The sequence below is a fragment of the Elgaria multicarinata genome, chromosome 1 (assembly GCF_023053635.1).
Source record: "Elgaria multicarinata webbii isolate HBS135686 ecotype San Diego chromosome 1, rElgMul1.1.pri, whole genome shotgun sequence".
NCBI lineage: Eukaryota > Metazoa > Chordata > Lepidosauria > Squamata > Anguidae > Elgaria > Elgaria multicarinata.
This window is the reverse complement of record NC_086171.1, coordinates 43,870,891-43,884,164: the sequence shown is the minus strand read 5'-3', so window position 1 is coordinate 43,884,164 and position 13,274 is coordinate 43,870,891. Positions and strand designations below refer to the sequence as shown.

The 13,274-nt window shown below is 38.8% G+C and overlaps 1 protein-coding gene across 1 annotated transcript in view; it reads left to right on the top strand.

Annotated features, from left to right (window-relative positions):
* The window catches only part of CFAP69 (cilia and flagella associated protein 69), a 36,056-nt gene extending 24,137 nt beyond the window's left edge, over positions 1-11,919 (top strand). Inside the window, exons 16-23 of the mRNA XM_063147513.1 lie at positions 859-940; positions 2,962-3,154; positions 6,740-6,877; positions 7,377-7,453; positions 8,339-8,536; positions 8,877-8,963; positions 9,583-9,687; positions 11,661-11,919. Coding sequence (XP_063003583.1) covers positions 859-940; positions 2,962-3,154; positions 6,740-6,877; positions 7,377-7,453; positions 8,339-8,536; positions 8,877-8,963; positions 9,583-9,687; positions 11,661-11,831 — 1,051 coding nt within the window. The 3' untranslated portion in view covers positions 11,832-11,919. The remainder of the gene's footprint in view (positions 1-858; positions 941-2,961; positions 3,155-6,739; positions 6,878-7,376; positions 7,454-8,338; positions 8,537-8,876; positions 8,964-9,582; positions 9,688-11,660) is intronic.
* The last annotated feature ends 1,355 nt before the right edge of the window (positions 11,920-13,274 follow it).

Sequence of the window (13,274 nt, the reverse complement as noted above, 5' to 3'; positions counted from 1 at the left end):
CCTTCTAACCATTACTAATATTTGGACAGGCAGATTTGGCAACTTGCAAGTGACTACATATATTTTCGGTTTGTAGCTAAGAAGTGTTCAGCATCTGCAGTGTTTTACAGAAGTCATACAGAGGGCTTCACAATACAATGGATGCATTTCTATACAGAAGTTAGTGCCAGCCAGGGCTAGCCCAAAACATTTTGTAGTCTAAAGGGGAATAGCAATTGGCACCCCTCTCCTCAAGGCCAGTTAGCTTATTTTGGCACCTGAGGCAGAAAATCCCACAAGTGCCTTTCTTCCTCCCTTGTAATAAAAATACAATAATAAATAACAATTTGCTGCCCTTTCATGATGCAGTATCCGTTGCCTGGGGTGATCACATCCCTCTGCCCTCTATCTAGCATGCATCTTCCTTCATTTGATGATGCTGACTTTCCCTTATTAGGAAATGGTCCTCCAATATGTACTTTATATCATCGATAGATAGCAATATTTTGATCATGGGATACTTTTAATAAAGGAGAAAAAAGGAGAAATGAAATTCTGAAGTCAAGTGTTTGCCAAATCAGGCTGCGGTAAGTTAATATCAGCTAAAGTTGTTCCTAACTACATTGTTCAGAATAGTATTTAAAATAAGGAGCTTCTTCAGATATGTATTGTATACAACAAGAAATGTTTTAGAAAATCAAACCACCAGAATGCAGTCTCCAAAATATAGCAGAAAGGCTCTGGGTATTTTGTGTTCAAGTAAGGAAATTGGAAGGTATTTTTTTTCTCTTTTGCAGTGTGTTAGTATAAATCTGGCATATTTTCTTAGTGCAAGTTGAAAAGAGAACCTATACATTGAAATTATTGTTTTAATATAAGGTGCTGTGTCATGGGCTGTACCATTTTAGAGGACTATTTTCTTGAAAGAGAGGGCCTCTTCACTCTCCTGGATTTGCTCGTGGTAGGTAATATTGAATTCCAAGTATACTAAAATAGTAATTATATTAGTCATTGATTCTTCCCAAGGTGTTTGTTTGTTTGCTTATGTAAATATTTTTTACCCTACTGCTGAGCTGAAATGGCTCTCAGTGCAGCTTACATCCAGTCAATAAAAAGACAATCCCTGCCCTTAGGTTCGCAGCCTAAAAGACATGACACAAGGAAAACAGGATGAGGTGGGAAGATGAAAACAAGGAACTTGTTACCCAGGTTTCCTTGTTTTCCTCTTTTCTTCAGTTAAATAGTTTCCTCCTAAAGATTTTTTTAAAAAAAGTTCTTAACAGTGACTAGCTGGAATGGAAATACCAGGTTTCAGTTATATATCTATTATTGCATTTCTCCCTGTCAGAAAATATATCACAAGCAATAGCCAGTATATGGCTATGATACTTGTACAACCACAGTCTACACTGCAGTTACAAAGGCTACAAATATGACTTTTTGTTTTGAAAACACAATAGCACTGAAACAAAGATGGCACCTGGAGAAACAACATGAAGACTGTATGCCTCTCAAATGGGCAATGGGCACTTTTATTGTAAAACAACGTATCTTGCAAAAAACCACTTCTCTGTATATGCATAGTAATCCAGATGATGCTACCTGAGGAGGAGCATTTCGTAAAAAGGAATGGCAAACTGAAAACATTCTAGTATTTCTGTACTCTGTCAAAACAATCTAAATGGCATATCATAGAAACTGTAAATCTGCTCCAAGGAAAACATGCCTTGAAATTATGCAAATCAGTAGTACTTATCCAAATGCTCATAGTTTCCATAAACACTTTCAATTTGCTTACTTAGGCCTTAGCTAGACTTAAGATTTATCCCGGGATTGTCCTGGGGTCATCTCTGTTCATGTAAATGAAACACAGGATATCCCAGGAGCAGGCAGGGATGACCCCGGGACGATCCTGGGATAAACCTTAGGTCTAGCTAAGGCCATAGAGTCTTAGAGTTGAGATTTCAGAGAACTTGGAACTCTTTAGAAAGGGAGTGCGTTGGAATGAAGTGAAGACAATATAATTGAAACATCATTCAATACTAATAAATCGTGTACAATATACTAGACACTGTAGTTACAGAAAAGAGAAAGAAGAATTCTAAATTGTAGGATTATACAGGCAGGAGAACATGGATACTATAAAGCAGTAACAAGTATGACCCAAATGTGGAGTACAAAATTAGAGCAATTGAACCTTTGCTGAGACTGCCTGTGCATTTTCAATCATGTTGAAAGCCAGAAATATTTCACTTGTTTGTTTCATTTAAAATGGGGACAACGATTCTCAAGAATTTAAATTCTACACCTCATATCAGACTTCATGCAAAATGTCCCCACAATTAGAGAAGTCAAACATCCCCATAATATCACGCAGCTCAGACTGTTATTGTTCAAACATGTTTCTATTAATTGTAAGACTATGGGCTGTATCCAAAACTGCTATTCCACTTATGTAGTGAACATATTGCTAACACTACACCAATAGCATAAGCTGACGTGACAGGTTTTCCATGGAAACCCATTGCACCAGTTTACACTATTGGCATCGTGCTGGAGGTCGCATACACTAATGCTACGTTAATTGTGTAAGCAGAGCAGCAGGTTGGATACTGCCCATTGTACTCATCAGTCAGCACTACCTAACCTTCTAAAATATGTGCTTCATTTATTCATAGGATTTTTAAAAGAAATATAGGTAGCCAATGTTGGAAAAATAATCTCCAGTTCAAAACTCTAGTGTACGTCACTCCATGTGACAAAGAACTTCCTAATTCACCATGTGTGCAATCCCTGTTTGTGCAAAGTTTTTACTGAGGTTGATATGAGTGGGGGAGATCCATTAGTGTATTTTAATCCCTGGATACATATTAGGCCACTAGATCAAGGTACTAGCCTTCATGTTTTTTGTTATAATCATAAAAAATAGAACTTTGTAAGGAATTATGTTTGCAATTCTCTCTTTGTTTTTCTTCTGCAAAGTTAAATCAAAAGAATGTATGCAATCTAATTCTTGGAATATTAGTTGAATTTTGTGACAACCCTAAAACTGCTTCTCATATCAATGCCTGGCGTGGGAAAAAAGACCAAACAGCAGCCAATCTATTAATAAGTTTGTGGAGACAAGAAGAGGAGGAGATTGGTGTGAAACATGACAAAGTTGGGAGAATTGTTGGTAAGTATTCGTTTATCATCATACTTGTAACTTAAAACAGTAAGCAAAGTTATTATTATTATTATTATTTATTTATATAGCACCATCGATGTACATGGTGCTGTACAGATAACACAGTAAATAGCAAGACCCTGCCGCATAGGCTTACAATCTAATAAAGTTGTAGTAAACAATAGGAAGGGAAGGAGAATGCAAACAGGCACAGGGAAGTGTAAACAGGCACCGGGAAGGGTGAAGCTAACAGTATAGAGTCAGAACAAACTCAAAGTTTAAAAGCTATAGGGAAAAGAAAAGTTTTTAGCTGTGTTTTAAAAGCTGTGATTGAGTTGGTAGTTCTCAGGTGTTCTGGAAGAGCATTCCAGGCATGAGGGGCAGCAGACGAAAATGGACGAAGCCGAGCAAGGGAAGTAGAGACCCTTGGGCAGGCAAGAAGCATGGCATCAGAGGAGCGAAGAGCACGAGCGGGGCAATAGTGTGAGATGAGAGAGGAGAGATAGGCAGGAGCTAGACCGTGAAAAGCTTTGAAGGTCAACAGGAGAAGTTTATATTGGATTCTGGAATGAATTGGGAGCCAATGAAGAGATTTCAGAAGCGGAGTGACATGGTCAGAGCGGCGGGCCAGGAAGATGATCTTAGCAGCAGAGTGGTGGACAGAGACCAGCGGACTGATGTGAGATGAGGGGAGGCCAGAGAGGAGGAGGTTGCAGTAGTCCAACCGAGAGATAACCAGTGCGTGAACGAGAGTCTTGGCAGAAGAGACAGACAAAAATGGTCGAATCCTGGCAATATTATACAGGAAGAAACGACAAGATTTAGCTACTGCCTCGATATGAGGAATAAAGGAGAGCGAGGAATCAAATATAAAGCCAAGGCTACGAGTTTCCTTGACCGGAGTAAGCGTGACATCGTTGACAGTAAGAGAGAATGAGAGATGAGGAGAAGGTTTAGGAGGAAAAACAAGCAGTTCAGTTTTTGCCATATTGAGTTTCAAACGGCGATGAAGCAGCCAGGCTGAGATATCTGAAAGACATGCTGAGATACGATCGTGGACATCAGGAGAAAGTTCCGGAGATGAGAGGTATAGTTGTGTGTCATCGGCATACAGGTGATATTGGAGGCCATGAGATTGAATAAGTTTACCCAAGGGCAGCATGTATAGAGAAAACAGCAGCGGGCCAAGCACCGAGCCTTGCGGAACCCCTACTGAAAGGAGAAAGGAGGAGGACGAGCTGCCGTTAGCCGACACGCTGAAAGAGCGACCCTCTAGATAGGAGGCGAACCAGTTATAGACAGAGCCACAGAGTCCAAGGTCATGGAGGGAATCTAAGAGAAGATCGTGATCAACCGTGTCAAAGGCTGCAGTTAGATCAAGGAGAATAAGGACGGAATAATGGCCCTTAGACTTGGCAGTGAGAAGATCATTGGTGATCTTGGTAAGTTTTAAGACAACCTGAATTTTTCAGAGATGAGTAAACACCAGCAGTTATTCACCCGCTATAGATGTTTCTGCTTTTACAGTTATGTGTTTTTTAATAAAAATAAATAAATGGGTATGTTGGCCACAAAAGAATGGGAGATCGAAGGCCCAGTTCAGATATAACAGGAAACCATTGTTTCCTATTACTAAAATGGGCCTGCACAAGCCTCAGGGTCTCATGGGCCTCCTCTCCTCTTTTATTCACACGAGGACCATGAAAGCTTCAACTTCTGTTTTGAGACTAAAGCCTTGTGGTTTGTTCTAACCATGACCAAGGCTCAAGGAAGCACATCAAGTGTCATTTTAAACATAATGTAAGACGTCAATGAGAATGTAGACTTTATTTTGTTATTAGTTTTACCACTAGATGGCATTTGTTCCATCAACTACAAAAGTGTATCGATTATTAGTTCTCTGTATAAGAAATACAGCTCTGCTTTTTATATCTATTTCATTCAACTTTACTGTTTATGAATCATATTTCAAAATTGAATTTATTTTCTATAAACATTATCAGTTTTCCCAGAAAAGAACATTTTGTACATAAAATAATATACAGAGTTTATCAGCATATAGCAAAAATCATTTCCTGTGTAGCTTTCTGTTCTCATTCGCCAATAGAAATTAAAAGGTTAAACTTCTACCCCATCCCGTTTGGTGACCCCTCAAGATGGTTCACAAATTAAAACAATAATCAACATTGTCATTGACCTCATTTGCATGACATGGATGGATCATAAACCTCAAATATTAGTAGGGTTGTGTTAAGGTTGTTTAACCATCAAGTAACCCACAGTGGCTGCGTTCACACAACACAGTAGAACCCCTGATCACCTCAATCAGGGTTTGCATATTCAAAATGGCTGGTGCACACCCCAAGCACATTCCATGGCTCTTCATGTGTTAAAGTGAGCTAGCCATGTTGCTCAAATGTAATAATACTAAGGTGTGGGGAAACCTTCAGTTTTATTAAAGAACATGAGAATTCCTGTTTGGAGCAGTTGATGGAAAATACATTCTGAAACATAGATAAATACTATATCACAATAGTGATCCAGGAGTTGAAAAACAGTGGATGCAAACAAGTGGAGCTCTTTGGCTACTACTATTAAGAATTGTGGAGAGTCATGAGTGTTTTATGACCTTTTCAATGTCTCCTGTTCCAAACTTTTTCTCAAAAGAAATGTACTTTTAAAACATGCTTGACTTACAGAGTAATCCTGTGGTCTCTAGGAAAATGTCCCAGTGGCCATATGATTGTCTAGAAACCCCCTCAGAGGTGTTAGTCAGAACTTCAACCTCAGAGTGGTTTTCTGATGCCAGAGTTCCCCTCCTGGCTCCACCCAGCCAGCTCAGAGGTTTCCACAGTGGCTCTTTCTACTAGGTTGGAACTCTGAACTCTAAGAGGAGGAGGTGTTTCAGGGGCATGCCAGTGGGCAGGGAGAGATGGCCAAGGAGGGTCTCAGCAGCCCGTCCGACAGAAATTCCTTTTTCGGAGGATGGATAGGCAGAAATGCCTCTGCTGTTCCTCTTGCCTGCTGGCAAGAGCCCAGTAGGGCTCTGGATGGAGCAGAGCCTCTACGATTGGAGTATGGTGTTTTTTGGTCTCTTCAGCCATAGGATTGAATTGATAGAGTCTGTTCAGATGACACGCTAAGCCACAGTTAGGCTGCTAACACTTTTGCAGCAAATGGTAAGTGAAGTGTTTAAACTGTGGTTATGTAGCCACCATGGTTAGGAATGGTTCACACAACACGCTAAGTCATGGTTCACACGACATGCTAAGCCATAATGTTTAGCTCAAAATGCTTAACTATCATGGCATAATGTGTTGTCAGAACAGGGTCATAGGCAAGTTGTTAATAATCCTAATCAACATAGGGCCAAATCCAAAATAGATATTAATGGTTATATTTAATGTGTCCATATACTTCAATATATAGTACCTGTTGTTGTTTATTCGTTCAGTTGCTTCTGACTCTTCGTGACTTCATGGACCAGCCCACGCCAGTACCTAACTGACATATAATCATGTGTTGTATTTCCATAAAAGCATTACGTTGCTGAATTTCTGATGAAAAGCATTCTGCACTTTTTTTATGTTGTAGATACAAAGAAGCCATTAGTTGGCCAGTTCCAAAGAAAACAAGAAGTGATTCCAGTGCCTGCCAGTTGTCCCACTATTGCTGTCATGGATGTTGCTGAGAACATGAGAGCAAAGATTTATTGTATAATATGTAAACTAGGTAAAGACTATAAACTTCTTTTCTGTTGTTGTTGTTTTATAATAGCCCTTCCATATATACTAGCTTGTGAAAGCTTATATGAGTAGAAGAATTGTTGTTATATATTGAAAGCTAGACTGAATAAACAGAAAAATAAAAAGAACCAAGGTGCAAGATAGTATAGAATTAGACCTATTGTTACTTACATTTGTGAATAGGGTTGCTCACAGCTGGTCTTGAAGGGGGCTCCTACACTATTAATTTCTGGATATAAAGAGAGGTTTCCCAAGTGCATCTTCTTCTGCCACTGGTGCATTAGGAAAGGAAAGGCCTATTTCTCCTTGCCAACCAGCTATTAAGGACATTTAAGCCAGGAGCTGCCAGTTTTTCTGTGGGATTGCTTAGCTTTGCTAATGCGTGCTTGTTAAAAAATGTCCTTGTAACAGTGTAAATCTTAGTACAGAATTGATATTTCTATAAGCTTTAGAGTCTAAAGGTAATCATTAGTGCTTTACTTTAGGCTTTGAAAATTTGCCTGGCCTCTCCGCAAAGGATTTTGTTACACTTGCTATCATACGTAGATATCTTGACTTTAAGGTAAGTATTGTTCAAAATGTGGTTTGTTATTTACTGTTCCATTTATTGGAACTAGTAGAACTAAGAATGTGTAGTTGTGCATGTTTATTTCCTCATAGCCATAATGCAAGAGATAATTTACAATATTAGAATTTAAATTGCAAAACTCTTCAAAACTATTTTTGTTCACACCTTAAGGGTGCAATTCTATGCATGTTTAAGCAGAACAAAGACCTACAATTCCCAGGGGAATCTAGGAGTTGTGGGATAGCATTGCACCCTAAATGTCTAGTATAAATATAGACATATAGACAGAGAATTAAGAATAGCATTAACTGACCTGTATCTTTGGCAAGTAGGATCATAGTATCATCATCATCAGTCTAATCTAGAACAAATTTACCATGTCTTTACAATGTTCATGTCTATAATAGATAATACTAGGTTATATAATCCATTCATTTACTATTTGACAGTTGTTGTAGGCAGCCTATACACAAAAATGAGGAAGTTGTAGGTCATGAGGAAGAGTTGGTGTGAAGTTCCAACTCCAGTTCCAATCCAGTCCCCTCCAGATGTTTTGGACAACATCTCCCATAATCCTTGACTATTGGCTATTCTGGCTGGGGCTGATGTGACTTGTAGTCCAAAACATCTAGATGGGCTAGCTTGCCTTTCCCTGCTGTAGACCAAGGCGCTATCGCTATTGCTGTTACAGTCGCATTCAACTTCTTTAATGAATTGTCAATTCAGCTGTCCAAGATCTATAACACTGACAGAACAATCTTTGTGCGCTAATACTAAGATAGCTGTCCTTTTGAGTTTATTTTCTGGAGGATTAGTATGTAAGATACAAATAAGCAAGCTACCTTTTAAAAACCTCTCATTTGTCTGTTATTCATAAAGGTTGGTGAAATCTGGGGTGAAGTGTGTGCAGAACTTAAACAAGAAAAAATCAGACCAGTCACTCCTGACCAGGAAGCATTGCAAGTTATTACTGAAGCATTTGAAAACATTGGAAAGATGGTTGTTTCCCTCCAGACTGAAATGCTAGAAACCGAGCAATACCGGGAGCTTAAGGAGGAAGAAAAATGTTATGCTAAGGTAAGCAAGTATGTGAGAGAAAGCCATGCAGTTAGAAAGACATCCCTTCGTTGGTTACATATAAGAATTATATTTGCTTTATGAGCTGAAAAGTTATATATGGTCTCTCCTGTGGAGTCTACACTCAAAACACGTACTCTACTTTGCAAGCGTGTGAGGTGCATTGATAGTGGTGCCTACACTGCAGCCAAGCCACCTGCTCTGTGAACTTCGCCCTCCACTGATATATAAAATAAGATTCCATTTGAAAGCTGCATGCTGAACTAGGCCGCCTTAAACGCTGCAGAGGAGTAAGTAAGGTTAAGTTTGACTTTTCTCCCGATTTCCTTTCACATTCTAGATTCAATCTCTGCATAAGCAAAAGGACATGGTCAATAAGTCCTGGGAGAATTTCTTAACACGGACTTCAAATTATGAGGCTTTAAAGGTAAGAAAGTTGTTCAGAAAATTGAATTACTGATGATATAATCTAATTCATATTTCATTAAGTTATTGAATATAAAGATTTATTGGGGAAACCTTAAAACTCTTTAGGTTGTTTTTTATCTTTTGTACTTTAAAGATAAATAGATAAAAACCAAAGAACATGACAAAATACTTTGAGAACAGGCAGGCTTTCATAATTTGGGAGTGTTCCAAATGGATCTTTCAAATATGTACTTAAGAATTCCTTGAATTTCTGTCATAGATAATACACTTTGGCCCATGTGACACTGTTTTATACAATTGAATAGAATGAGTTTTTATGTACAACATTGCTTGGTTGTTTGTTTACTTAGTTAATTTCTAACACTTCTTATCACTTTGGATCAGGGTGGGTTACATCATAATAGTTAGGGGAAAGTATTGTAAGAAGTACTCCTATATGCATCATTATTGCAGTAAGCCTGAAATCCTATGCCCACTTACCTGGGAGTTAGCCCCAATAAGACTTTTATAGGATTGTGCTGTAAAGTTACTCATTAACTGAAGCTAAAAATTGTGGGTGTAATGTGGGTGTACAATGTATCTCTCACCTCTAACAATAACTTTTTGAACTCTTATAGAAAGCCAAAAGGCTTCAGGAAAAATCCATTGAAAATTCTAGAGCAAAGATAAAACAATATAATGCTACGTTCCATTCAACAGACATTAAAGGCCTAAATACAACTGTGAGTAAAATGCCCCATTGCTCATTTTTAACCCAAATTAAAATAGTATAAAATATTATAAATGTATATTTAAAGCTGAAAACTCTGAGAATGGCTTCATGCAAACTTTTGTTAAATATTGCCACATAGCAGGTATTTCACAAATTCAGTAAACACTGTATTCACACTTTATATTGCAACATGGTATTTTCAGATGAATCATAAATGTGTTGGCATTGTAGATATGTTGTTAATCTATGGGTTTAATCATACGGTAGCCTTCTTGCAGGTGCAGCTCGTGGTGGTCCGTTTTTTCTTTAAATGCAGAATTTCACTGTATCTGTCACAAAGTTTTCTTCCTACCCCCCACCCCCAGTATGTAACCCAATCTCCCATCTACATATCTTTGTCCCTCTCTCCTGTCATCTCTTCCTCACCCCTCCACTGTCATTGCCCCTCATGCATTTCTGTCTCCCTCTGTGAGCATGCACAAAGGTGAGTCAATTCACCTGTGCATACTTTTTTTTAAAATGAGAAGGAGGAATTGCTCAAAGTGTTATGGTAGAACTTTGCAAATGTTCATTTTTGAAAGAAAGTAACTCCAGTGTGAAAGTACTGTGCAATATAAAAATAAAAATATGGGGCTGTCTACCTGTGGGGAAAGTCCCACAGTGGCTGTGGATCTACGTTCCATCAGTTAGACAATGCAGGTGCAGGTTTGCAACCACCGTGGAGCTTCCCTGTAATGCTGTGTTTTGAAAATGTCGGGGATTTACTCCGACTTTTTCAAATGGAGAGACATCAACATGGGGCTTCTGCCATGTAATGTTGCTCTGCAGCCAAACTGGAGTCAACCTGGGGCTGGAGCCTGGTGGAAGGCGACCAGCGATTGGTCACCTTCCATGAGGAAGAGAGCGGGGGTGGCTGAAGGATCCAGATGGCCGCCGAGAAACCTCACACCTCCTCCTCGGCGCTGGGATTACCCGACACCGGCCTGGGAGAGGGAGGGAGATGGCGCCAATCCTGCGCCATGAAAACAGCCCCTATGTCTGTGTTTGTACTACACCAACCGGAAATGAAATGACAAAAAAATGGGAAAGAAATTGTGCTGCACAGACACACCCATTCAGAAACATCACAGTAGACGTCACAACCATGTCCCCACAGAAATACAGCAAGATTCTGAAAATGGGTCACACCAGTGGTTCTTTGCAGTGCTATGATGGCACACTAGAAAGCATTATCAGTACTTCCTCGTGGTGAAAAAATATGGGCAACATGGGGGGAAATCATAGGGTGGCTGCAGGACCATGATGATGCCATGTGGGCAAAGTGATAGCACATTAAAAGCTTCATCTGATCAAGCCCTGTGATTCTGTCATAAGAGACGTGGATTTTAAGCTCAGCTCTTCGATCACTTAATTGTAAGGGGAAATAAACAGCATCTAAAAGATCTTTATTCATTAGAGTGAGGATAAGAAGCATTTATGGAAAAAATATGGAAAGAAGCACAGGCAGCTAAAGTAAGATTTGAACTTATGATCCGTCTCCTGCATTTTAGCAAACTGTGCGTATAGAGTGTCCCCAAGTCATCTACTTCCTTTTATGTATTACACTTCCTCAAAATAAAGGATACAGCTTAATCTTTCATGAAGTTACTTTTCAAGCCATGCCTGTAAAAATAGTACATATTGTGTTTGGTCTCAAAAAATCCTACATAACCCAAACCCAAGGGATAAATGTAGGGTGTATGTTTCTGAACACAGTCAACTAAAATGTAAATTTTGAACAATAAAGCACAGAGCTCTGAATGAGAAATAATCAGTTCAAAAGCCAAATGTTCATTTATACATTATCTTTCAAAAGATGTTTTGAAAGAAGATACAAGAATATCAAAATGCCTCTGTTTCCAACAGAATGGTTGGAAAATAGGACCTGAAACAGCTCTTGTTTCATTTTGTCAGAATACGGAGCAATGTGTTTTGTTTTTCCAGATTGCATCTGGTCGCATAGTAACAGTGGAAAGTACGCCTTCTGAATTGACTGGAGGGCCACTCGCAGATACCGACCTTGCACTCAAAAGGCTTCCTATTCGCGGAGGAGCGTTAAAAAGGATCAAAGGAGTTAAAGTGATGGATTCATTCAAGAAAGTTCCGTGTCTGTAAAATAAACATTCTCCAGTACTGTTTTAGACCTGCCTCTCTATATTTCTTAGTTAATTTATATGTATAATTTATGCACCTGTTGTATCACATCGGTAAAATACAGTTGTTATTTTTAGATAAAGAAATATTTTTTGCTTAAGAAATAATGTGGACATCATGATGCTAAGGAATAAATTCAGTGCATTACAAATATCAATTACGTCTAATCATTGACTCAATTTGCATTCTGTTGTTGCTGAGCACTAATATAAATACATATAGCTATTTGTATTATCATGATATTTGCAGCCACTCAGGATATGAAGTGTAAGTGGCATTGGTAAACACTGTCATACCCAGTAATTGCTTCAAAATGAGATGAATAGGAAAAGTACTGGAACATTGACGTGTTATAGGCAAAGACTTTAAAGCTTAAATAAATAGGCAGTGGCTGATTCATACATTCCCATTACATGCGTCGTAGTTTTCTAACACACACATTGGGATCAAAGTCAACAAGAATAATGTAGGAAACAAACCCTACCTTTCAGGGAAAGCCACAACTAAAATGACCTGAAGCCCAGAGATCAACACTGCGCTTTCTTCTGACTTGTTTCAGTGCAGAAGGTCTGCCTCACAATTCACTGGCAGACAACTCTTCATTTCTCACTCTTGGAAAGAAAGTTAGAGAAAGTGTATCTGCACATTTCCGCACTTCTAATTGGAATAGATAAGGACTCAGCAATGTAAGCAGAGAAATTAAAGTCAACCTAGAAAGGTAGGCATATAGAATGTTTCAATTACAGCAGGGGATGTAATCTGTTATCAAATGTCCTCAATCACACATGCACATGAACTCGCTTGTGTGCTGAGATCTTTTGCAGAAGTGTGTGTGCATGGCATGGTAGATTTTATACTGTACTGTGACAAAATAGGGACAAGCTCAAGAACATTCGTAGTTGAAATATAAAAGTTTTATTTTACTACAAATGTTTACCAGAAAGAAACAATAGTTATTATGGCAAGTCCCTAGCACTGGACTACCAGACTATTCCTAATGACAGTGACAAAGAAAGAAAAAATAGAGGTGGAAAGTTATGGTTCACTAGGGAAATGATAAGAACAGGACTAGGGAGCTAAGCGCAGCATGGGGTCAAAGGTGGGCCATGCAAGGACCGTAATGGATTGTTTTATAGATGTTTCAGGAAAAATTAAATTAATACTGATAAAAGTCAGACATAAATTATATTTAACTGTTTCAGAGGAAGGGGAACACAAAGGACAGTACTTCCTGGTTGGTTACAATCACTTGAAAAACCATCATCGACACAGGCTATCCTAGCCTTTACCAGCTTGGGACATGGATTTTGGCCTCAGTCTGGATGGCACTGAGAATGACAATATGCCACCCACCCCACCATCCATTCTGATATATCTGAAAATACTTAGATTCTTGGGCAAAAA